The 27825-nt window shown below is 36.8% G+C and overlaps 1 protein-coding gene across 1 annotated transcript; it reads left to right on the top strand.

The window, feature by feature from the left end:
* Positions 1 to 78: 78 nt before the first annotated feature.
* Positions 79 to 27825, top strand: LOC141562381 (E3 ubiquitin-protein ligase TRIM58-like). The gene is made up of 2 exons (XM_074302421.1): positions 79 to 1067; positions 27774 to 27825. Exons 1-2 carry the CDS (start codon positions 79 to 81, stop codon positions 27823 to 27825), a joined length of 1041 nt encoding a protein of 346 aa, XP_074158522.1.

Below are 27825 nucleotides of genomic sequence, written 5' to 3' on the forward strand. Positions count from 1 at the left end.
TCAGAAGCACTGCTTTGAATAGAAGTGAAGGCTCTTCATCTCAGCTGCTCCAGAACAGAAGCAAGTGGAGAGAGGAGAATGGCTGCTGCTGCTGCTATGGAAATGTTTCAGCAATTGCAGAGCCAGATCACGTGTCCCATCTGTGGGAACTACTTCTGTGAGCCAGTCACCATCGGGTGTGGGCACAGCTTTTGCCGAGCATGTCTCCCAAGGTCAGCAGCTACAGCTTTCTCTTGCCCTGAATGCAGACAAATGACTCAAGTCAGAGGCTTCCTGTTCATCAATGGGAGCCTAGCAGAGCTCACTAAACTGGGCAAACAGCTCAGGTCCCAGCTGTTACAGAGTACTGGAGGACAGAGGCGCTGTGCCATTCACAAAGAAGTCTTGGAGTACTTTTGTGAAGACGACCAGACCGTGCTCTGTCTAAGATGTTGTCAAGCCCCAGAGCATGGGGCTCACAGGCACTGTCCTGTAGAAGAAGCTGCATCCAATTGCAGGAAGAAGATCCAGCACCTGCAAAGATGCTTGCAGAAGTACTTTAAGGAAACTAAGAAACTTCTTGTTAAGGAAAAGAGACCTGTTATTGACTGGGAGGAGATGATCAGCAAAGAATACCGGAAACGGGATTCCCTCATGCGGGATGAGTTATATCATTATCTGGAAAGGATGGATCAAGAAAAAAAGAACAAGAAGGAGAGACTATCCCAGGAAAGCAGCACCCTTCAGGACCTCATGCTAGATCTACAGGAAGCAGACTCCCAACCCAATCTGGATCTGCTCCGGGATGTCAAGGAGTTGCTGGAAAGGAGCAAGTCAGCATTGTCCCAAAGGGCCAAGGCTCTCATCCCAGAGGTAAGAGTGTGTCCTATCTCTGGCACGATAGAGACCCTCAACCAATTCAGAGTGGACATCAGGTTGGATCCCGCATCAGCCAGTCCTTGCCTGATTGTGGCTGAGGATCTGAAGAGTGTAAGAGCTGGAGAAGGCTGGCAGGTAGACAGCCCACATGGTGATGACTCTGATCTTCCCATGGTCCTTGCTGAGCAGGCCTTCACCTCAGGCATACAGTACTGGGAGGTGGATGTGACACAGCTGCCTCAGTGGACACTGGGGATTCACACAACCTACTTGAGGATAAAAAGTCCTGGGAGAATAATTAAATGTGCCCTTGTCTTTTTCCTGAGATGTGTCAAGAAGGAAGATGGACAATATTTGCAATCTTATCCTGGATCACTGAATCACAAACTGAAAGGTTCTATTCCCCGGATTGGAGTATACTTGGAATATAAAACTGGCAATCTGGCCTTTTACAATGTTCTGCAGAGTTCTCTTATTTATCAGTTACCTGATATTTCATTTGTAGCCCCTGTTAGACCCATGTTTTCTCCTGGCCCCCCACTCCAAGGAACAAAGCCTGCTCCCATGAATCTCTGTGCAGTGGATTCTCATCTTTCTTCTTGCTGCTATTCATCTCTCTGAGCATTTCTCCACGGAGGAATTCTCAGCCCACCACTAGGCTCCCCGGCTGGTGTTTTTCCATTTCCAAACTTTGCCTGCAAGAGAAGGAGCATCACCAACTTCTAGATGGCTTGCCTTTAACCCTGCAAGCTGAAGAAGACTATTTCCAAGTATGTTGTGCCTTCTTATTTTCAATGGATTCTATGAAACTACAATATATCAATTCTTTTTCAGCAGTTAAAAGAAAAAAAAAATTAACAACACACATGAGGACTGTGGTTTTTATACTCTTCCTAGTTCTTTGAAAGCCATGGATTTCAACCTTTTCCACTCCTATGCCACTTGAATTACTGTTAACTTTGCTTTTGACCCATTTAATAAAAATATGAAATGAATTCTAGCTTTTGGTGTGCTTATTTGTATCTTTTTTTTGTGTGTATTTCTTTCCTTTGTGTCAAGTTCTGTTTTCTTGGCAAAGTTATTTGTTACAATGAATTTAACTTTTCTAAAATTATCTTCATCTCTTCAAGGAATCTAAAGAATTTTAAGGAATCTACAAACAGCTTCCCCGGTTTCTCTCTGCCCCTTCTTGGCTCTGCCCCTTCCACTAATTGTTTTTAATTGGCTTCATACATTACAAAAATTCAAGTCATATTATTGTTGCCACCCTAAAGAACTTTGGGGTATAATGGACTCCAGAAAACTGATGTGAGAAGGAAATCAGTGCTAATATGGATTACTTCAGTAATTCCGGGAAAAAAACAAACAAACAAACAAACAAATAAATAAAAATCCTTTTTTACTATCAGCAATCCCAGTAAATCTTGCTCACAAATTACAATTTGTTGAAGAATTTCTCAATTCATAAGTCCTAGTGTCATGCTGGAAAGTAATGTTTTCTACCTTAGTCCATTTGACTGGATATCTTATGGATCAGAATAAAAATTAGAATTTAAAATTTTATTCCAACTGAAATGACAGGCAGTTGGTGAATAGGTGTTATCGACCAAAATAAAGACTGAAACAAAAACATCAAAGAATAAGGAAAAGAAATCACTTACACAAATATGCTGGGAATATTTTTTTATTTGGGGAAGAAGCTGGAAATCAAAGGGATATGTATCATTTAGAGAAGGACTATACACATTATGGTCTCAAGATGCAATAGAATCCACTTGAAACATTTTTTAAAAAGGATGAAAAGAAGAGTTTCAGGAAATAATGGGAAGTCTTCCCATTTGGGCTTCTGTATAAGATAAGAAATATACATCACTTTGTTTTAGAATCTTCTGTACTTTCTTTGCTTCTCTGACTCCTAGAAAACACATCTTTATGAGGCAAAATCAAAAGGGGAAGTATAGGTAGAGGTGGGATATAGGGGAGTGGTCTCTTCAACAAAGTTAAGCAATGTACTGATGTCATCTTTTGGTGAATAAAATTACAACAAAGGCAATTTTTTTCTGCAGGACAAGACATTTTTACAATTTTATAACAGCCATGTGTAAACTATTTGTAAGATGGGTGACACTGGTAGGTAAAACCCTGAGCATGACCAGTTTATTACTAGACTAGCAGTAATCAAAACACTGAGACATTGACTTCTGTCTCTCAATAAATAGAGACATTCAGGGCCAACAGGACTTTCTAAACTTAGGTATGTTTTCCCTTCTCATTGATCTGCCAGTACAGTATTAGGACCTATTTTAGCAAAGATAAGACAATGCTGATTGATAGATTGGCAGGTAGTGTGACATTAAAGTACAGATGATCAAGTCACCCTCTGCCAGTGATGGAATACTCATTGCTAGCTGGGCTTCAACTGCATCTAATAAATCTTCCCTGGAAAATATAACCACTCCAAACCCCTGTTTGGTCTTTCCCTTGGAGATCAAGCCACAACCAAATTTCAAAGGGAGAAGCAAGGATAGTACAGTTGTCTCCTGGCGAGAAACCAGAAAAAGATAGTTTTTGTCTTTTTAATTAACAAGGAAACCAAAGCAAGGGTACCCACTTTAAACTGATTAATAAATACATACTTTGAGGAGCTAGACAGGAGAAGTATTCTTTTGAGCTTGGCTAAGAGATGGGGTTTTGGCAAAATAGGGGGGAAAGGTGGATTAAAAAGTAATATTAATAATCAAATGATAGAACTCAGTATTAATTGTCTTCAAGATATTATAAACATTGCTCCACATTTCTATTACTCTACTCTGGAAAAGAGGGTGGAAGAAGTATCTTTTTACAACTCTTTCTTGTATCCAATTTTAGGTTATTGTAAATTAAGCTCATATTTAAATACAAAGTATTCTGCTTAGTATTTAAGTTCTTCACAACCTGGTCTCTTTCTGTCTTTTTAGTTTTTGTGTTTTTACTTATTTTACATTACTCCCTTCCATGAACTTACACTCCAGTGATTCTGTCCTGCTTCTTCTTTCCCATAAACAAAAACACATTTTTCAACTTTGCACAGAGTTAATCTTTGGAATAGGCATTTCTGGCTTCATGCAAGAAGAAGCTTAGACACTTGAAGTACAAGAGGGGAAAGTTCTTTCCTCTTTTACCATTTGTCATGTTTGGTGGAATAAATGGTTGTAAGAAAGTTGTTTCTCTGGCACAATCAGGAAATGTTTGAGATGTGACATGAATCTAGGTGTTCTTGATGCAAAAGCCATCTCTCCATATGTGCCATCACACTTTATCTCTCCTTATGTACAATTCTTAAAAAAAAGAACTCTCCATGAATGCTCATCAGCAGAATACTAAGTGTTTTCCTTTTCCAGGAATTCCCTCCTCTTTGAATTTCATCTTCTAATCGGAGCAGTTGAAAATACTAGATTTTTAGAATGTCCTCTCCCTTATATTTGAGAAGACTCCACTATCATCTTTAGTCCTGTCAGCTGATCCTTCTCACTTGCTACAAGGCCCAAGCAAGTAGTTTCTGAGTTTAAAAAACCAACTCTTTTTAATGTAGCTTAAAACTCACTTTCTCCAGATAGTCATTTTAGAACTTAGAATAAATTGCAATGTGGCAAAGAGCGAGTTCTGATTCCCAAATCTTAAGTTTTCAGATGTAACAAAAACAAGATGACTTTAATTATTAATATAAAGTATATGTCTATTTTCTTCCACTGATCTTCTTTTCCGTAAACAAATCTGATAATTACATCCAAATCATAACATTTGAAATCTATTACTGCCAAACCTCCTTCTTTAACTTTTTTTTTTCATTAATAAAATTTTATGAACTGAATGAAGAAGAAAGCAATAAATGTTGGAGGGCATGTGGGACAAGAATTCACTACTGGAAGAATTGTGCAGTAATCCAACAATTGTGAAGAACAATCTGAAATTTTGCTCACTGTTCTAAAACCGTGTATACCCTTTCGCCCAGCAATAACACTAATACCTCTGTTGATTAAATGAAAAGATGGTAAGAGAAAAAGGAAAATAATATAGATGTTCTGAAATAATTTTAGCAGTTCTTTTTGGCAGCACAGGACTGGAAACTGCAGAGAAGTCCATCATTTGGGGAATAGCTGAACAGGTTATAGTGTGTGATTGTGATACAATACTGCTACGATAAAACAAATGATGAGCTCAATGATCTTAGTAAAATATAGAAAGAAATAAAGATGCATGAAATGAGGAGAGCCAAAAGGACGCTGTACACAGTAACAAAATATTGTTTTAAGAAAAACTGTGAGACACTTTTTGACTATGATAAATTCCCAAGTTAACTGCAAATGAGATATAAAGGAAGATGTCATCTGCACACAGATAAAGAACTGATAAATAAAATTATAAGGATGGTGTAGGTATATACATTCATGCAAACACAAACACACATACCATAAACATATTTATGCCTAATGGTAGCCATCTCCAGGATGGGAGAGTGGAAAGAAGAAAAAAGTGAAAAAAAAGAGAATTACCAGATAACTTTATTATACATTTTAAAGGATTTTTATGTAAATCCTTTCTTCCTTTTCCCCCCTTATGTTCAGAATAAAATTAAAAAAAAAAAAAAAAAAAAAAAAAAACAACAACAACTGCAATGTGCAAAATTAGCAGATCAGTAAACTGAAACTACATTCTAACTGAGTAGATCTCAAATTCACACTGAATATCTAAATTTCTGAATATACCTAAGGCTGAATTTGGAACACCTCCTTAATAGCCCTCAAAGAATCAAAGGGGGCCAGTTGTCTATGTACTTCATCATTACTGTTGGATTAAACCACGCTGCAGCATTTCATTCTCACTGAAACATTTCCCCCATGGTTCCTTACAAATAGAATCAACTCTGAAATTCAGAAAAGGAAATTAAGATTTCTAAATAAAAAACCTTTTTTTATGATTCACTCAGGATACTTCCTTTGAATTTCAGCCCCTCCCAACACAAGGTGGAAATTCACCTGGTCCAGCATAAGATGAGAATTCAATTCATTATTAGATTATCCCGGATTACCTCTCTGCCAAAAGCATGGTTCTGCTACTTCCTGAAATTCACATTCTTGTGATTGCATTAACAGTGAGCACCATGGAGTTCATACCTCTGGGAAAATCGCTGTCACATATGAGTTTATTCTTGGCTTTGGAGGTCAGGAGAATTCACACCTTGAAAGAAGGAGGGGCTTCATGAATGTGCTTAGCAGTATATGAAAGGCCTAAGAGGAGACAGACTCAAGAGTTTCCTTTTCCTGAACACAGAGAGGAAAGGCAGACCAGTGGAAGCTGAAGAAAAGATCCCAGGAGAAAAAAGAAAGGTAAGTTTTCCTATTAAAAACTTCATTTCTGAGACAGGAATGCAAAAATGTCCATCACAATATGGCAGTCATTGAGGTTGAGAGGTATAGTTCACCACATTATACTATAAAAATTTGGGAATGAGTCTTCTGAACCCAGCAAAGGGAGAAGAGAGAAAGAATTCATGTTCATGGGTTCTTTCCTAATCTATGTCAGAAGAAGTGGAGAAAGTCAGCTTGCTAAAAGGATAGGATTAGTATCTTCCCTTGTCCACCTAGCGATCTGAATTTCTCCCAGGATCAGTTTTCAAATATACTTTAGAAACTACCATTCCTTAAAGAAAGTATTCTCCAAGCCAATGATAACCAAATGAACTCAAAGATAGAAACTCATACCCAATTAATTGGCAAAGATCAGAAGAGATAGAAAAAATGGACAATGCTGAAACATCTGGGAGAAGATAGATGAACTGACACTACTGGTGGAGGTGTGAGTTAGTTACTCAAGTAGACATTTATAATTATGCCCCCAAATGGATCTAAAGTATCAAGAATCCATAGACATAGATGAAGAAATGTTATTCTCAGTCAGTCATAGATGAAAGGGTACAAAGACAGAGTATCATCAAATTCAGTCAAATAGTGATCCTATCATTTTTCCTTGTAGTGCAGAATTAGAAAGAGCCTTGGTACTCTAATTCTATGATTGCTATAGGAATTCTTGAGAGGAACAGACTTCAAGAGGCCTCAAAGATCTCCAAACACTATATATTTTTGGATGGAGATGTAGAACCAATTAGCCTAAAGAAATAGAGTACTGGAGTGGGTCAGAGGAGACTTATTGCTGAGGAAGTGATAAAAGGGAATGGGATCGAGGTGGTACAGTGCACAGACTGCTTGGTTTGGAGTCCAGAAGAGTTCTCATCTGAGTTCAAATGTGGCCCTAGAATCTTATTAGCTTTACAATCCCGGGCAAGTCACTAAAACCTGTTATTTCATCTCCTATAAAATGAGCTGGAGAAGCAAATACCGAAACCACTCCAGTATTTTTGCCAAGGAAACTTCAAATGGGGTCAAAAAGAGTTAGATATCACTAAAAATGATTGAACAACAAAGAATCCCATTCATCTGGGTGAGAGAGTAACTTGGCAAGTCCAAAACTTTAGATTCTTTTGTTGGGGCAGTCTGGAGCCACCATGGATGCCATTTCCTGATCTCTCATCCACAAAATATATTGATTTTCCAAAATGTGTATTTCAATTAATTTATACAGATAGTAGGATCTCTGCCATGACTGGGGCACATGCAATAACTCTTGACTAAAAGAAAAGAAAGCTCTTTAATTTAAAAAGACCTGAATTGGTAATTACTTCCTAATTACTCTTAGGTGCTAAGGAAATAATTTTCCAGGTGAAATTTCCTCTTTTTTTCCCTGAAAATAAATCTTTCAGTTCAAATGAACCTCTGCCTGATATCATTGGCAGTTGTTTCCCCCAACCCATTTTCACAGTTATGGCTATTCCTCAAGTATTTGGTAGAGTGGATTGGTTTTCAAGTTCTCTTTCCTAGTAGTGAACTCTTTGAAGAGTGGGATCATGATTCTGTATTGTTCTGAATCACTCAAGACTTTGACAAAACCTAAAGCTTAGTAATCATTGAATAAGTAGTCAGTTGATTGATTGATTGATTGATTGATGAGTAAACACTGAGATTCAAAGTCTGCCTAAGAGAAATGGGGAATAACAGGATAATAAATAACAAAAGTTTTTTTTTTTTTTTTTTTGGGGGGGGGGAGGATGACAAAGTCCCTTATATTTTACAATGGCTGTATCCCAGTACATACAGATTATGAGGGTAGGGAAGTGTATGGGGAAAACTTAAGCTCCAGCCCCTACTCACTTTGATGTTGTGTGCTGCTCTAGTTTAAGACATTCCCAAACTGGAATTCACATGCTTAGAGGCTCCAGAGGATATCCCAGGTAGGTGTCCCTCTGAGGAAAATTTTTGTTGTTACTGAAGACCAATTTAGAAAGTGCTGGGAACCTTAGAGTTCATCTAATTTCATCATTTCATTTTACATAGAGAGAAACAGACCGGAAGAGTTTTTTTTTAAAGTGATGACCAAATTCAGTACTAGAATTTGAGCATAGTTTCTGAATCCAAATTTCTTATTATCCCTTTGTAACAGAATATTTCTTTCATTATTATTTATTGCTATTATTACTTATTATGCCTATCATTTTATTATATAAGTGGCATAATTGGTACAGCACTGGAATGGAATCAGGAAGACCTACTTTCAATATCCAGCCTCAGATATTTATTTAGTTGTTTCATTCTGAGCAAGTTAGTAAACCTCTTTGCCTCAGTTTCCTTGACTGTATTATTACAGAAATAGTATCCCCTAAGTCTCATTCATTGTGCTGATCAAGTGAGGTGATATTTGTAAAATTTCTAGCACAGTAATTGGCACATGGCAGACACTTAATAAATGTTGATTGATTATTAGTTGTTGTAAGCCAGAAAATTACAAAAGTAATGGAAAACTCCAAGCATGATCAATTCATTAGTGAATCCAGAGGCCCTAAATTTAATTGGATCTAAGATCTTCCTCACTATCAGAGGCCCCTCCTCTTGGGTGCTAACTACTTTTATATACTCCTAAAATAAGGAGACATTACAATTTACTGCTCTCTCAATTCCAGAAGGGGGTGAAATCTTAGGGATGTCTACCAATCATAATTATGTCATGACCTCTTCACAGGTCATAAATTCCAGGTGATCCAAAGGTCCTAAGACCCTTTCAACAACATCTCAGGAGATTCTACAAGACATGAGCCCCTAGGGTTTGACCAATGCTAGCCTACAGTCTAAGGAAGTTGTGAGCTGGAAATAAAGATCAGTAGGGAATGGTCAGAAGTGGTTCATAGGAGGGAGAGCTATTGCACTAGCAAGTGAATCTTATTACAGCCTTTCCTAAGTCAAGGAGGGGATCAATGCAACAATTACATGCTATTACATTACTAACAAAAGGAAGGTAATTGAGAAACATAATAAATATAATCTTCAAGGAGGATTAATTCTTATCCTAACAGCAACTTGAATTAATCATTCTGTTTGATTCACTAATACAATCACTGATAATCATAAAAATCACAACAAATTGATTAAATACTGATTGATTTGAATAAGAGTATCAAAATTATCTCATACAGCTTTGGAAATAGGAGAGCTTTTCTGGTTCTGAGCAACTCACTTGGCCTCTCATCCTGAGGTTCCCTATCCACTATGCAGACAATTTCATGTACTTGATGGGGGTTTTGTGTGGACCAAAAAAAAAAAAAAAAAAAAAAGTATGAAATGCATCATAAATGTCTAAGGTGAAACTAGATGTTATTACATATTATTGTGTCTATCTTTCTAAGTGATGGAGTCTATACCTGTTAAAGACTTTCTCCAGGTTTATGGGGGATATCATCAATTATGATTTTGCTTGCTATGGTGTTCTTGAAATGTGCTTTTTAAAACTTCAGAAATGAAGGTGTAGAAGTATTCTTACACTGCCTCATTTTCTCTCTTCAGAATCATGGTTGATGCAGTACAAGAGGGCCTTTGTGTTAACTGCTTGAATGAAGTCATTAAGCTAATCACAGCTGAATGTGGACATATAATCTGCATGTCTTGCTTAAGGAAAAATACCTCTCCATCTTCTTGTTGTACTACATGCTGGGAATTTTCTCAGTTAAGAGATCATCAATTTGATATTGCCATGTACCCTGAAGGGGAAGGCATATGTGAGATACACAGGGAAGACCAGAAGCTGTTCTGTGATAGGAATAAGACCCTACTCCTTCAGGAATGGCACTGATTGTCCATGCACAATTTCGTTGTTTCTGCATTAACAGTATTCAGATCTAAGTGATAAGCTATGTCAGAATGGGTTCATGGTCTTTTGTAATGTGCTGTTGTCTCCAGAAGCTGCTGTTTGCTCTCTGGGAGGAGATCTGCTGTGTCAACTCAAATCTCTCAGACAGATTCTTCTTCCTGTAGAGAACTGTTGTCTCCAGACAGTTGCTGTTAACTCTGGTCCAAAGTGAGACTTCCCTCTTTTATCCTCCCAGAGAATGGGTGTGGGATAATTCAAAGGCTTCTGGGAAAAATTACTTCAACCAATGAACTTGCTCCTCCTAAGCATGCAAGCTCTTCCCCAGAAATTCACAAGTACAACTCCCAGTCATGGCTGGAACTAGAGAATTGTCAAGTACTGACTTAGCACTTGGTAAGAACCTAACAGTCTTTCCTTTGGTGACTCTTCCTAACAAATCAATGAAAAAGTACCAGCTTATCAGGGTTATTGAGTTTCTTAGTTTCAATTAGGTCACAGAACTCAGGCTGAGAAAAGAAATTTCCTAACTGCTTATTCCTCTTTCTTTACAAGAGAAGATGTAGAAAAAGATGGAAATCTTTCACAGAAAGATCAAAATAGTTCAGAAAAGTGTATTAAAAGAGAAGGAGCAACTTCTGGTCTGGGCTGTGGTATGGAATGTAAGTATCAAGATACCTCCCTCAATAATATGTTGAATATCCCCAATCACAGATAATTTTCATTAAAAGCCTCTCAGACTTAATTGACTTGTCTGGAAAGTGAGGAAATGGAGGTTCATAAGTAATATCTCACTTATCACATGTCACTAAGGAATTCAATTTTTTTAAAGCACTTAAGTGAATATCCACTTTATTATTATTATTATTATTATTATTAATCATTTAATGGTATTTTCTTTTTCCATATACATATAATTTCCAACATTAATTTTTGCAAGATTTTGTGTACCAGATTTTTCTCCTTTTCCTTTCCCTTTTCCTCTCCCTAAAACAGCAAGCAATTCAATATAGGGTAAATTGCAATACAGGTGCAATTTCTCTAAACATGTTTCCATATTCATCATATTGAGCAAAAAAAGCAGATTCAAAGGGGAAAAAACAAAACAAAACCAGAAGCCAAACAATAACACAAAGGTGAAAATACTATGCTTACATCATATTCAGCCTTTTTTTTCCTCTCTGAATGTGGATTGAACTTTCCATCACAAGTTTCCTGGCATTGCCTTAAAATAACTCATTGGTGAAAAGAGCCAAGGTTATCACAGTTGATTAGCACATAATCTTGTTCTTACACTGTATAATGTTCTCATGATTCTGTTCACTTCACTTAGCATCATTTCCTGTATGTTTTCTTTCTTTCTTTCTTTTTTTTTTTTTTTTTTTGCTGAGGCAATTGGGGTTGTGACTTGTCCAGGGTCACACACTGAGGAAGTGTTAAGTACCTGAGGCCAGATTTGAATTCAGATGCTCTTGAGTTCAAGGCTTTGCTCTATTTTCTACACCACCTAGCTGCCCCTCATGTAAGGTCTTTCCAGGCTTTACTGAAATCACCTTGTATATAATAACTTAGAGAACAATAATATTAAATTACATTTATATATCATAACTAAGTAGGTAATTCCCCAATTGAGGGGCATCTACTGAATTCCAAGTTTCTTACCACACAAAGGGAGATGCAAAAATATTTTTACACGTATGAGTCCTTTTCTCTCTTTTGTGATCAAATGAGTTCAGAAATTTGAATCAAACTAATATCTTCTGACCTGAAATCTAGAGTTAAGTCTTAAGTTGTCTCTCATTGGAGATGACATCTATCCCTGCCATCTTGGTTCAGCTTTCTGATTTGTTTCCCAGTCTTAAGACTCCTTCATCAATCAAAACAGAAAAATGAGATTTTAAGGGAAAAGGGGATTAACCGGATAGGACACATTTGATAAATAGACTTTGAGAAGTAAAGAGTTTGCTAAGCAATAGTATGAATTGATCACAAAGTGGCCTTGAAAGAGTACTTGGAAAATACTGAATTACATGATCCTTCCACCATCATCTCCCATAGTAATAATCACATATTAAGCTTTTCCTATATTTTAAGTACTGTGACAATTGGTGGGGAGAAATTAAAAGACAGAATAAGCCTCAGCCCTTAATGATCTCTCAGATTAATGAAAAAGAAAACATGAAAAGAGACATGTTTGGCCAAGAGATATACGAATTAAATTGAGTATAATCAAGAGGAAGAAGAGACTAACATGAAAAAAAAATTGGGAAAACACTGCTCATAGATTGGAGGATTTTATCTGGAGTTGGAAGGATGTTGGGAACTCATCAGGTAGTGACAAGGACAAAGTGAGTTCCTAGCATTAAAAGAATTCCAGTGATAAAGAAATGTGTGGATAGAAGAGCCTCTCTGAGTACAAGGAGGCCATTGTCACTGCAGCCTAGAATACATGGAGGGCAAAGATGTTGAGGAAGACTGGAGAGCTTAGACACATATTTCTGATTCATTTCCAGTCAGGCAGGCATGTTCTTATTATCAGACTTAGGTATTTATTTACTTAATAATTCCCCCCTAGTAATATTAAACATCTATAAAACAAATGTTAAAAATGTTTTTAAGTTCTAGGCACTCTTCCTTATCCTCACCCACAATTAAGAAATCACATGTGAAGTTATGCAAAACATCTTCTCAAAAGTTGTGAAAGAAAACATAGATCTTTTACCCTCATTAAAATAAAAATCCTCAAGAAAAATTAAATAATGAGAGAGAGACAGAGACAGAGAGAGAGAGAGAGAGAGAGAGAGAGAGAGAGAGAGAGAGAGAGAGAGAGAGAGAGAATGAATGCTTTATTCAGATATAATCAGTTTCTTCTTTGGGTATGGATATGATTTTTTATCCTAAGTCCTTTGGAATAGTTGTGGATGATTGCTCTACTGAGAATAACAAAGCTAGAACATTGCTATTCTTTTTTTATACAATATATTTCACGTTGTTCATAAAAGAATTTCCAGATGGTTTTTTTTTCTCCTCCTGTGTGCATCCTGCTCAATATTTCACATAGAATGATAATATTGTATCACAAGTGGCCATCCCTCCAATTTCCAATTATTTTTGTCTTGAGAGCTGCTATGAATATTTTTTGTACATATTGGTCATTTTGCAGCCATGACCGGGGACAAGACTGAAGCTGCTCCAGCAAGTCATGCATTGGGACCGTATGCTGGATTGCCATCCTGGTGTCATAGTCATACTCATAGTCATAGACCTTACTGCTGAGCTTCTAAGTTTCAGGGCAGTTGGAGCATAGGAAATTCTTATCAACTCTTACTCATTGATGAAAAGCAGAAAACAAGAGGAAATAAGAGGAGAAATTCCCTAAGGGTCTCTGTAGAGAATGATTTTTAGTAAGGAATCACCATGTGCCTCTTTCCCAAATTATATAAGATAAAGAAGAAAGGCTAGGTACTGAAGGATATAGTTGTCCAAAGAGAAAGATGTTTGTAAATCAGAGGTGTAAACCATTTTCCATTCCTTACGCTTTCTTTGTACTCTTAGAAAGCTCATTTTCTAACTTCTTTCATTTCTACCTGGTAAGAGGAAGTTATGTTGTGCTGACTTCTATAAGATCTCTTCCATATCTATTATCTTAGACTATATTTTAGAAATGAAATCAAAATCCAGGAACTTATGATATACAACTAGAAAGTGGCTCCTTGGAGATAAGACTTTATTAGATACTCAGGCCTTGACAGCCCTGTGAAATGAAGAGATTCCGCAGAAAGATCTGTGTTAAGACATAAAACCTTCAAATATTGGGAGAATATTTGTCTGCATCTCAAGAACTTATGGCCCCAGGTCAATAGACAGATGGAGATATAATTTCCTTTCATTATTTCTTCTCAACATGATGGAGTACAGAAGTGACAAAATTTGGGGAAATAAAAGCTGGTGACATTGATGAAACAATTTACTTTGAGAGATTGAAGACACTATAGAACTTGACATTTAACTAATTGTACTGTCCCATGAATTTATCAAGAGCATCTAATGTAGACTTAGGTAATGAAGGCATAATTTAATTCATGAGAACTGGAGAAATCTGGGCATTCCAAATTTAAAAAATTATTCTTATAATTGGAGCTATTCTGATCTTTACTATAAGGAGAAAGAATTCACATGACTTACTGGGCCATTTTGCGTTACTTAAAAGCCACAAAGACTAAAATACTACCTTCACCTCTCCCTTGAAACCTTTATTATCCTACAAACAGATTTCATCTAAACAGATATGGGGGTGTATTAGAATAAAAGGAAATGCTTGAAAAAGAAAGATCTAGTCCTCAGCTAAGATTGCAGTTCCATTTCCTAACCATAGCATAATTATTTACTGAAAATTCTTCCTCCCAAGATACTAAATGTTCTGGTTATCCATAGAAGGAATGCTATAGAATTCAAGTAAGGTCTTCCTCTCACTAAGGATATTGAAATCCTTTCTTTTGGACTGAAATCTTTTCCTTTTCATAGGATATAATCTGACAGAGAGATGCAATGACTACAACTTGTCTGAAGAGAAAAAAAAAAAAAAAAAAAAAAAAAAAAAAAAAAAAAAAAAGGGCTGTCACAATTGTCCCTGGCTTCTCAGAGAAGAAATACCTTGCCCATATATTTGGAAGAGTTCAAGCTGAGGATATTGTATTAAGAGGATTCTTTATTGAGGCTAAGTCCCAAGATAAAGTGTTTGAAGAATTCTATGCCAGAATTATCCATTTTAGAATTGCTATGAAGAGGGATGAATCATCTACCAAGTTTTTTCTCCAATAAAAGGGCAGCATGAGTAAAGAGCCTTTGCACAGAAGTTAAGGTAGTTCTAAATAATGTTGACTCATTGAATGAATTCTTGCCAAATGTTCATGTGTACTGCTTTCATATTTGGTCAATCATAGAATTATAAATCTAGAGCAAAGCTCCTTAACTAGGCATAAATGAAATTCCTGCCCACCCCCAAAATCAATGGATTGATATTAGGGGGTCTGTAAATTCCTGATATTCTATCAGGACCAGCTTCCCAAAACATTCCCATTAGCAATGGAAAGTTATTTCTAAATTAGTGATGACCTGATCAACATAGGAGAGCTCAACTTATGGAAAAACCAATTTGATATACGAAATTACTAAATATTCACTCCATTTTTCACAATCCATGATCTGCCTTTCTTAGGTGGCAGGGAAGTAGGATGAAAACACATAAAGAAAATTCTAGATCAATCTCCCTAATGAATATTGATACTAAAATCTTAAATAAAATATTAGCAAAAAGATTATAGAAAACCATCCCTGGAATAACAGACCATGACCAACTATGATTTTTACCAGGAATGCAGGGCTGGGTCAATATTAGGAAAGCTATTAGCATAATTGACTATATCAGTAACCAAATTCACAAAGAACATATGATCATCTCAATAGATGCGGAAAAAGCATTTGATAAAATCCAATGTCCATTCCTATGAAAACCACTTGAAAGTCTAGGGAAAAATGGACTTTTCCTTAAAATAGTCAGGAGCATTTATTAAAAACCATCAGTAAACATCATATGTGATGGGGATAAAGTGGAACCAACCCCAATAAGATTAGGAGTGATCTTATCACCATCATTATTATTATTCAAGATAGTATTAGAAATGCTAGCTTCAGCAATAAAGGTAGGGAAAGAGATGAAAGGAATTAGAATAGGTAATGAAGAAACCAAATTAGCATGCTTTGCAGATGATATGATGGTATACAGAACCCTAGAGATTCTCCTAAAAAGCTATTAGAAATAATCCACACCTTTAGCAAAGTTGCAGGATACAAAATAAACCCACATAAGTCATCAGCATTCTTATATATCACTAACAAAATCCAACAGTTAGAGCTACAGAGAGAAATTCCATTAAAGTAACTGCCAATAGTATAAAATATTTGGGAATCTATCTGCCAAGGGAAAGACAGGAATTATATGAGCAAAAATACAAAACACTTTGTACACATATAAAATTACAGAGTAAGATCACTTGTACCATCTTTTGACGCTACTTCTGAGCCAGTCAACCATCAGGAGTGGGCACAGCTTTTGCCCAGCATGTCTCTCAATCTGAAGAGCTACAACTTTCTCTTGACCTGAATGCAGCTCTCAGGTCAGAGATTTCCCATTAATCAACAGGTACCTAGCATAGCTGACTGAATTGGGCAAACAGCTCAGCTCCCAGCTTTTGCAGAGTAATGGAGGACAGAAGCAGTGTGACACACACAAAGTCTTCAAGTTCTTTTGTGAAGATGACTAGACATTACTGTGTGAGATGATGCCAAACCCCAGAGCATGGGGCTCACAGGATTTCTCCTGTAGAACAAGCTGCTCCCAATTTCAGGAAGAAGCTCTAGCACATTCAGAGTTGCTTGGAGAAGCACTTTGAGGAAGCAGAGAAACTTCTTGCTGAGGAGGAGAGAACTGTTGTTGACTGGCAGGAAATGATCATAGGAGAATTCTACAAACTGCACTGCCTCCTGATGGAGGAGGAATCTCATTGTCTTCCAAGGAAAAAGCAAGAAGAGCAGGGCAGAGTATTTCAGCAAAGGAGAACCCTTCAGGACTTCAGGCTAGATCTAGAGGAAGCAGATTCCCAACCCAATCTTGATCTGCTATTGAGTGTCAAGCAGTTGCTGGGAAGGAGTGAAGCAAAATTATCCCAAAATGCCAAAGCCGTTATTCCATAGTAGAGAATGTGTCCCATCTCTGAAATGATAGATGCTCACCTGATTCAGAGGGGACATTAGAATGGATCCTCCATCACCCAGTCCTTTCTAAGAAGGCTGGCAGGTGGACACCCAACCTGGAGATGACTCTAATCTTCCCATTGTCCTTTCTGAGAAAGCCTTCAGCACAGGCAGACAATATTGGGAGGTTGATATAACAATTACCTCAGTAGATACTGGGGATTTACACACACCTGAAGAGACAAAGTGGTGGCAGCATGACTCATTGTCCTTCTGTTCTTCCTGTGATGTGGCCAGAAGAAAGAGGATTACTGTTTACAATAGTATCCTGGAACATTGAACCACAGACTGAAAGGCCATATTCCCAGGATAACGCCCTACTTAGCATATCAAACTGGCATTCTGGCTTTTTACACTGTTCTCTGGAGTTCTCTTCTTTATCCATTACCAAAAATTTCATTCATAATACCTATTACACCTATCTTTTTCCTGGCTTCCAGTTCTAGGAACAAAACTTGGTTTCATTTCTGTCTAGGTGATTCTCATCTTTGTACTTGCTGCTATTCATTTATCAGAACATTTCTCCAGGGAGGAGCTCTCAACCTACCACTAGGCTTCTTGGCTGGAGTTCTTCCATCTCCAAACTTTCCCTGCAAGAAAATAAATATCATCAACTTCTAGATAGCTTGCCATTTACCCTGCAAGCTGAAAGGGGACCATTGCCAAGTGTTTTGTGCCTTCTTGTTCTGAGTGGATCCCATGTATTTATGAAGTTTTACAACATCAATTGTATTCCAGAAATTTAAAAATTAACATCAACTCCTATGAAGACCATCATTTTCATAGCTTTCCTAGAATTTGTTAAAGTTCTATGAGGTCCATAGATTTCAAAATTCTATGAGGTTCATAGAATAGAGGTTCCTAGAGGTTCCCTTTTCTAGTCCTGTGCCCCTTAAACTACAGTAAACTTTTTTTTTTCTTTTTCTGAGGCTGGGGCTAAGTGACTTGCCCAGGATCACACAACTAGGAAGTGTTAAGTGTCTGAGACCAGATTTGAACTTGGGTCCTCCTGAATTCAGGGCTGGTGCTCTATCCACTGTACCACCTAGCTGCCCCCAAGTCTAACTTTTCTAAAATTTTATTCACCTCTTTATAGAATCTAAAGACATTTGAAGAATGTAACTGTAACTTCCCTCTCAGAGATCACCTAATCCCAGGCCTTTGGAAGCTCTGTTAAATAAAGAACCACTGCCCAAGGAGGCAGTTGCATTTTATGTGATCACTTACTGCACTCCTTCAGAAATAGCAGCTTCCAGGGCATCCATTTGAAAGGCACTGGAGGCAACATTGTTACATCTTTTTATAATCTTTTCAAGGCTCGCATCCCCATCTAAGGAGAGCATGGCTTTCTGGCAATGGGCATTAGTGTTCTCTCGAACTAATTTCCAAATAAAACCAGCTGCTTCTCCTTTACCTACTAATCTCTCAACAGCCACCTGTAGGGAACCACAAACATCAGGGAAAGATTCATCTAGGCTCTGTCTGCAAAGTCTGCTAAATCTGCAGACAGTCATCCATTGCAGAGACTCCCCAGTTGTAAGGAAAACGTCTTATTCTACATCCCTGCCTATGGACTCTAAGCTGGTTATTTATATTAACTCTCCTTTGGGATTACCCCATGTCTAGCCCCCTCAGCATGAATAGGTGGATCTGCAGAAGGGAGACACCTGGAGTTAGTGCTTCATTCTAAGAGGAGATCTAGCAACAGGACACACCCCTTCTCATCTCAAGGAACCACCTGTAAGACACAACCTCCTGCCTCAGAGGCCAAACCCCTTTTACCCCCTGGGCCTGCCCTACCAGCTGACATACATGGCAATTCTCAGAAAAGGAGAAATGTCCCTATAACAACTTCCTGGCTTCTCTCTCCTCTTCTGTTTCTGCTGTTCAATAATTGTATTTTAATCAGTTTCATACATTATAAAAATTTGAGGCATATTATTCTTAACACTCAAAAGACCAATGGATTTGACTGGCTCCAAAAGACTGATGGAAGAAGGAAATTAGAGTTAATATTCATTACCTCAATTATCCCAGAAAGGCAAACTCTATTTTTTTTACTGCCAGAAATCCTTGTAAAGCCTATCCACAATGCAAAATTGTTGAAGAATTTCTCAGTCCAGAAGTCTAAATATCCTGCTGGATAACAATTTTGTCTACCTAGGTAAATTTGGCTGGATATCTTATTGATCAGGAGGCAAGATTAGAACCTAAAATTTTAATCTGCCTTAAATGACAGACAGTTGGTAAGCAGATAGAATTTACGAGAAAAAAAAAGAAAGATTAAAAAAAAAAATCAAAGAAACAAGAAAAGGAATCACCTATACTAGTTTGTATTTTTTTTTTTTAATTCAGGGCAAGAAATTAGAAAACCAGAGTATGTATCAGTTGGGAATGGCTGTGAATGTTTTGGTATCAAGATGCAAGAGAATACATTTGAAACAGAAGAAATGACGAAAAGAACAGTTTCTAAAATTCATAGGAGGAATTTCACATTTGGGCATCTGTTTCAGATAGAAAATATATGTAGGATTTAGTCTTCCCTCCTCTTGTAGGACTATAGTAAAACAATAAAGTATTGCCAACATATATATGAATTTGACAATATCAAATAAATTGCTGTTTGTTTTTAAGTTTATGTTGTCTATAATAATATAGGACTTTTACGTGTCAAATATTTATCACTTTATTTGCTCACATTCTCTGCTCTTAAGAACATTAGGAATTTGATATCTTTTTTTTAAGAAGCTATTTTTATGATTATTGTTAAAATAAACTTTACTGATCACTTTACTTTTTAATCTTATGTACTTTCATTGCTTCTCTCACTTCTAGAAATCAGTCTTCTATAAGGTAAAATTAGAAGGGCGAAATATAGGTAGAAGTTGGGTGTAAGAGTGTGATAAGTTTAACAGTAAGCAATATACTAAAGTCAGATTGTGGTGAATAGTATTATAACTGAGGCACATTTTCCCCCAGAACAAGATATCATTTTAATAACAGCCATGTGTAAAGTGTTAATAAGATGGATGGCACTGGCAGGCAAAATCCAGGGATTGTATGACTAATTTTTTTCTTAGGCTAGCTGTTATAAAGACAGTGGGACTTTGATTTCTGGGTCACAATGAAAAGAGACATTGAGGGCTAAGAGAGCCTTCTAAACTTAGGTTCGTTTTCCTTCTCATTGACCTGACAAGACAGTGGCATCTTTTGACAAAGGTAAGAGCGCTAGTAGTTTGTATGACTGCTGGGTGAAGTAATAACTGAAAAGGATATGAATGGGACCAGGTGAATTCAAGCTTACATCTTGACTTTATTTCTTACAGCTTCCTTTTTATATCCCACCTTAAGCATGTTTTTCTCTGTTATACATTATACAAATGCCAGAAAACCACACAAAGTATAACCAAGGTTGTGACATTTCCTTGTTCTGTTAGTCAAGGCACATCCTGTTTGTGTTTTTCTCTTAGGGGGCCCTTTTTGCTTCTACATAAGGTATACTCTGGTTATATTCTGATCTTCTATATAAATAATCCAAGGGAGCTTGGATATAGGTCACCAGCTTTGGTTAGGGGGCTAGCCAAGTCCCCTAAAGTCATCCAAGAGACCTCATCTTGCTTGGATTTTCCAAAAGACTTACATCTGACTCCTGATTGGTAGATTGGCAGATAGTTCAGGTACCGATAATCAAGACATCCTCAGCCAATTATGGAATATTTATTAATTGACTGTCTTCAAAGGCCTCTAATAAATCTTGGCTAAAAAATAAAATCACACCAAACCTCTTTTTTGCCCTTCCTTGGAGATCAGATCTCAAATTTTAAAGTGAGAAGCTAGGACAGTGGAGTTGTCCCCAAGGGAGAGAGCAGTTCCAACTAGTTCTTTTTCTTAAAGAAGAAAGGAAAGCTGGGGTGCCACCTTTAAAGTGGCTAATAAGTAGATATTCCAGGAGGCTAGGACTAGTAAAGATACCCTTCTGCATGTGGCTAAGAGATCGTTTTTTGGTAAAATAGTGGGAAAATAGAGATGACAAAATAGTTTTAATTATCAAATGATACAATATAGTATTAATTTTCTTCAATATGTTATAGGTATTACTTTGCATTTCTATTTCTCCCCTATGGAACCAAAACAGTGAAGGCAGAAGTATCTTTATATATATATATATTCCTTGTAATTGATTTTGCTTATTGTAAATTAAATTCATTTAAATACAAGGTATTCTGCTGGGTATTTATGGATCTTCCCAACCTGGCCTCTTTCTATTATTTTAATTTTTGTGTCTTTTTTTGTTTTCTTTTTATGTTGGTATACTATTCGCCTCCATGAACTGACAGTGACTCTGTCTTGCTTTCTTTTTCCCATAAACAAGTAGGAATTTTCCATCGTTGTATAGACCTGATCTCTGGAGTGTGTGTTCCTTGTAGAATCCCTAACCTGCACCTTGGAGAATCCCTGGCAAGCAAGATGAAGTTTAAGCACTTGAAACACAAGTTGATGGAAAAGGTCTTTCTAACTTTTACCTTTGGTGGAATACTTGGAAGACGAAAGATATTACAGAACAATCAGGAAATATCTGAGGGATGACATGAATTTAGGCCTCCCTGATGCAGAAGGTATCTCTCCATATGAGCCATCACTTTTTGTCTCTCCTTATGTCTAACAAAATTTCTAAAAAGAGAACTGTCCCATGAATGCTCATAAGCAGAATACAAAACTTCAGATCTCCCTTGCCTCTGAATCTCATCTTCCAATAGGAGAAGTTGATAATGTTCCCTTCTTTATATTTACTTCTGACAGCTGATCCTGTTACATTTGCAGTCCTACAATATCCAAATAAGTAATCTCTGAATCAGAAAGGCCAAACACTTTTCTATGAAGCTTAAAACTCACTTTCTCCAATCAGTCATTCTGGAGCATAGAATAATCTACAGTGTAGCAAAGAGTGACTTCTCTGTAACCTCCTCTAGCCTTCTCTCAAACCAACAGCAGATGAAGCCTCTAAACTGGTTTTAAAGTCAAAGAATGCACAAATATTTGTAATACAACACATTTCTAGAAGAAGATACCTTGGAAGAATTTCAGAACAGGTCTGTTTCAATCAGGCAGGGGACAGTCTGCCAAACCCAGACCATAGTATATAGTGAGACCAGGGCAAGAAGCTGGAGTGGAAAGTCAAAGTGTTGTAGCTTCCACGAACCTGGGAATGTTCTGTGAGGCTTCTTTAGGCCATTCTGTCCTGGTTGCAAATAGATGGTTTGGCAGATTGGCCTTTTGTAAAAGACAAATTGTAAATCACTGAGTGCAGGAAGAAGACCCGACCTAGCCACCATTACCCAGCACTGGAAATCAATTAGCAGAACTACCCCTGGGCAGCTGTCACTCTTGTTTTGCACACACTTCAAGCCTTAAAAAAAAGAATAAAAAACAAAAAAGAATGATCACCATAGGCAGATTTTATGGAGAGAGAGAAAAACAGACCTCAAATCCTGAGGTTCCTAAAGGCAAAGCAACTCCAGATAAAGCCCTAAAGAGAGACAAAAGTTGGTCCCCATTTCACAAAACTTTCTTCAAAGATTGCATAAAGGATCTTAAAATAGAATTAGAAGAACAATAGGGAAATGAAATGAGATCATTGCAAGAAGGAATAAAAAATTTTCTATTTTGTGATCAATAATGATCTCTAATCCTTCTTTGGTTATAAATTCTTTCTTCCTCCACAAGTCTGAGAGAGGTAAACTATCCTATGTTCTTCTAATTTATTTGTAATCTCATTTTTTTATGCCCAGGTTATGAACCCATTTTGACCTTATTTTGGTGTACAGTGTTAAGTATGGATCAATGCTCAGTTTCTGACATACTGATTTCCAATTTTCCCAGCAATTTTTGTCAAACAGTGAGTTCTTATCCCCAAAGCTGGGGTCTTTGGGTTTGTAAAACACTAGATTATTAAAGTTATTGATTGTTTTTTCCTTTGAATCTAACCTGTTCCACTGACCAACTAGTCTATTTACAGCACCTTCATTTGATTTTTTTTTCATTAGTTCTCTTGAAATTCTTAACCTTTTGCTTTGCCATATGAACTTTGTTGTTATTTTTTCTAGGTCATAAAAATAGATTTTTGGAAGTCAAATTGGTATATCGCTAAATAAATAGATTAAATAGTATTGTCATATTTATCATATTTGCTTGCCCTATCCAAGAACATTTAATATTTTTTCAATTGGTTATATCTGATTTTTTGGTGTGAAAAGTATTTTGTAGTTTTACCCATATAGTTCCTGATTTTCCCTTGGCAGATAGATTCCTAAATATTTCATACTATTGGTAATTACTTTAAATGGAATTTCCCTTTATAATTCTAACTGTTGGATTTTGTTAGTGATAAGTAAGAATGCTGATGACTTATGTGGGTTTTATTTTGTATTCTGCAATTTTGCTAAAGTTGTAGATTATTTCTAATAGCTTTTTTAGTAGAATCTCTGGGGTTCTCTAAGTATACCATCATATCATCTGCAAAGAGTGGTAATTTGTTTTCCTCATTACCTACTCTAATTCTTTAATCTCTTTCTTGACTCTTATTGCCAAAGCTAGCATTTCTAATACAATATTGAATAGTAATGGTGATAGTGGGCAACCTTGTTTCACTCCTGATCTTACTGGGAAGGGTTCCAGTTTATCCCCATTACATATGATGCCAAAAACTTCTTGATGTACAAGTGACCTGTTGTAAGTGAATTCTAGCTGAATTTGGAGATATCTGTAGTTGCCAGAAACTACAGAATTAGCCTTGACCAGTGTAAAGCACTTGAAGATTCAAAACATTGCTTGAGACTTTCTAAGTATTCTGCTCCCTAGCTTATTGCATGTGCATGTGTTTTATTCCTTTTGCCCCTGAGCCCTGTTCAAAAGACTCAAAAACCCATAAATACATTCCCCTTTCCTCACTCTACTTTGAGCAGCTGTGAATTTGCTCTGCTCTCTCCATCTCTCTCAATTTAAACAAAGATAGAATTTTTTTTCCACATTTCTCTAGTACTTTGAAACCTTAGATCTAGTCATTAAATCACAGTGGAATGGCAGAGAAACTGAGGCAAAATGGAGATTAGAGAGTCTTTAATGTTTTATTTGAAAGGGAGAGATTTACTGGGACCAAATGGATCCATGGTTTCTTCCCAGGGCTGAATGGGACTATTGTCTCCAAGAATCTAGCAGAGAATGTTGAATACAAAAATTCCTTTATAGCGTAACAAGAATAATGACATAATGGGGGGAGGCACTGGAGAGAGAGAGGCACCTGATATTCTAATTAAATGGGATGGGGAGAGGCACCTGATATTCTAATGATGTCTAAAATCTAAGATCTTCAACTTTCAAACATTCTAATGATTAAGAGGGAAAGGTTGTGTTGCAGTATTGAGCATTACAATTAGGAATAGAGGCAGAATAATTCAGGGAAACTGGGTCAGGAAAATTATGGAAACTGAATTAGATCCATAAAAGGGAACTGTGGCACTACAACAGCCTTTAATTCACACTTTATACAATAAAGTTGTTTTCTCACAATAACTCTGTGAAGTAGGCAGCACAATAATATTACCTTCATTTTCAAGCCAAAATTTTCCTTCATTCAAATGTATTTGCCTACCTACTAAGCAAAAGGCTGTAAAGGGGATGGAGACTAAAATTTCTGCCTTCCTGAGAGTGTAAGATCAGATAATAAGAGTCCAGTATTTAGCTTGGATTAAACAATCTTCTCAGTTTGGCCATTGGAGGTTCAATTCAGGTCTCTTTTAGTTTCATATTAAGGCTTCCATTTCCTTCTGAAGGAACTGCCATCTCTCTAGTGGGGTGAGCTGGTCTGAAGTGATTACTAATAATATTATCTAATTTCACAGTGCTTTGAGATTTGCAAATTACTTTATATAGCTAATCCTGTTTGGTCTTTAAAAAAGCTTTATAATAAGAAGTTATTATACGCATTCTAAAGACAAAATGGCAGACAGAAGTTAAATTACTTATCTAAAGTCACAGAGCTAGTTAGTGGTTGAGAACATTTTTGAACTTTGTTCAATAACCTTATGTACAAGGCCACCTAGTGGCCTAAGTATTACTTTCTACTATCCCCCTTCCCTGCCACCTCAGAAAGGCAGATCATGGATTGTGAAATTGGAGTGAATATTTAGTAATTGTTTCTATCAAATTGGTTTTTCCAAAAGTTGAGCTGTCATATGCTGATCAGGTCATCAGTAATTTGGAAAGAACTTTCTATTGCTAACGGGAATGTTTGGGAAAGCTGGTCTTAATATCAGGAATGTCAGGAATTAACAGACCCCCTAATATCTATCCATTGATTGGGGGTTGGGCAGGAATTTCATTTATGTCAGATTAAGAAATTTTGCTCTAGATTTATAATCCTGTGATTCATCAAATATGAAAATAATGCACATGAATATTTGACAATGATTCAACATTATTTAGAATCACCTGAACTTCTGTGCAAAGGCTCTTTACTCATACTGCCTTTTTATTGGAGGAAAAAGCTTGCTAGATAATTCATCCCTCTTCATAGCAATTCTGAAAGTGATGATAATTCTGGCATAGACTTTTTTTTTTTTTTTTTTTTTTTTTTTTGAGGCTGGGGTTAAGTGACTTGCCCAGGGTCACACAGCTAGGAAGTGTTAAGTGTCTGAGACCAGATTTGAACTTGCGTCCTCCTGAATTTAGGGCTGGTGCTTTATCCACTGCGCCACCTAGCTGCCCGCTTGGCATAGACTTCTTCAAACACTTTATCTGGGACTATGCCTCAATAAAGAATTTTCTTAATTATGATATCCTCAGCTTGAACATTTCCAAATATATAGGCAAGGTATTTCTTCTCTTAGAAGCCAAGGACAATTGTGACAGCCCATTTTTTTTTTTTTTTTTTTTTTTGCTTCAGACAAGTTTGTAGTCATTGCATCTCTCTGTCAGTTTATATCCTATAAAAAGGAAAAGGTTTCAGTCCAAAAGAAAGGATTTCAACATCTTTAGTGAGAAGAAGACCTTACTTGAATTCTATAGCATTCCTTCTGTGGGTAACAAGAACATTTAGTATCTTGGGAGGAAGAATTTTCAGTAAATAATTATGTTATGGTTAGGAAGTGGAACAGCAAACTTGTCTGGGTTATCTATTACTGTGCTTAAAATACTATGGCTATTGCTTTTTAGACATCAACTCCCGCCCCCCCCCATCGATGCCCCTTTCAGCACGAAGCAGCTTGATGATCTTCGACGACAATTTTCCCTACCCCCAAAAGAATTTGTGTCCTATTATTTGAGAAGGGGAAATGATAATGTCAAAAAAAAAAAAAAAAAAAGAGATAGTTCAAGATAAAAATAATTAACAGAAAATTCTTGTCTCAGGAAGGGTAAAAAGAGATAATTTGAGATACAAATGATTAAGAGAAATTCCTGTCTTATTTACAAATATCTCGGCAACATTTTGGATAACATATCTGTGCAAATGTTGTTTTGATGACCCTAGTTATGTATAAAAGGAAGTTCTAAAAAATGGAATCCTTGCACTCGGTCTACACCAGCCTTGTGCCTGCCAACTGGCATCCCCTTGCCAGTCATTTTGGTCTTCCTGGAGGCCTAATGCCTGTCTATCCCTTTACTATCAATAAAGACTTTGTTTTGATACAGCATTGAGTAGCAAATTCATTTGTTACTGAACCTGCCCTTGGTTACTTTGGAGAGAGAGAGGTTAATCAGACTCAGGAGGAGAACAGCTAATACATCTTGGCTTAGAGCCCCAATTTACTCCTCATCAGTGAACTCCTGTGGGGTGAGGGGAGAATAAATTCTATGTATATTTCTTATCTTATATAGATGCCCAAATGGGAAGACTTCACATTATTTCCTGAAAATCTTCATCATTTTTTTACGTGACAAGTGTATTCTATTGCATCTTGAGACCATAAAGTGCATAGTGATATATACCCCCTTTGATTTCCAGCTTCTTGTCCCCCACCAATAAAAGTACTCCCAAAATATTTGTGTAAGTGATTTCTTTTCCTTATTCTTTGATGTTTTTTGTTTCAGTCTTTATTTTGGGCAATAACACCTAATCACCAATTGCCTGTCATTTGAACCTGAACAAAATTTTAAATTCTAATTTTCATTCAGATCCATAAGATATCCAGTCAAATGGACCAAGGTCGAAGACATTGATGTCCATATTAGCATTGATTTCCTACTCATATCAATTTTCTGAGGTCCATAAGACCCCAAAATTCTTTAGGGTGGCAATAATAATATGACTTCAATGTATGAGGCCAATTAAAACAATAGTGGAAGGGGCAGAGCCAAGAAGGGGCAGAGAGAAACCAGGAAGCCGTTTCTTAGATTCCTTAAAATTCTTTAGATTCCTTGAACAGATAAAGATAATTTTAGCAAAATTAAATTCATTGTAACAAATAACTTTGCCAAGAAAACCCCAAATGAGGAAACAAAGAGCTTAACACAAAGGAAAGAAATGCACAACAAGAAAGATACAAAGAAGCACACCAAAAGCTAGAATTCATTTCACATTTTTATTGAATGGAGTAAAAGATAAGTTAACAGTAATTCAAGTGACATAGGAGTGGAATAGCTTGAAATTCATGGCTTTCGAAGAACTTTGACAAATTCTAGGAAGACTATGAAAGCCACAGTCCTCATGTGTGTTGTTATTTTTTTTTAACTGCTGAAAAAGAATTGCTATGTTTTGAAATTTCATAAGCAGAATCCACTGCCAATCAGAAGGCACAACATACTTGGGAAGAGTCCTCTTCAGCTTGCAGGGTGAAAGGCAAGCCATCTAGAAGTTAGTGATGCTCCTTGTCTTGCAGGGGAAGTTTGGAAATGGAAAAACACCAGCCGGGGAGCCTAGTGGTGGGCTGA

This window comes from Sminthopsis crassicaudata, chromosome 3, assembly GCF_048593235.1.
Source record: "Sminthopsis crassicaudata isolate SCR6 chromosome 3, ASM4859323v1, whole genome shotgun sequence".
NCBI classification, from domain to species: Eukaryota; Metazoa; Chordata; class Mammalia; order Dasyuromorphia; family Dasyuridae; genus Sminthopsis; species Sminthopsis crassicaudata.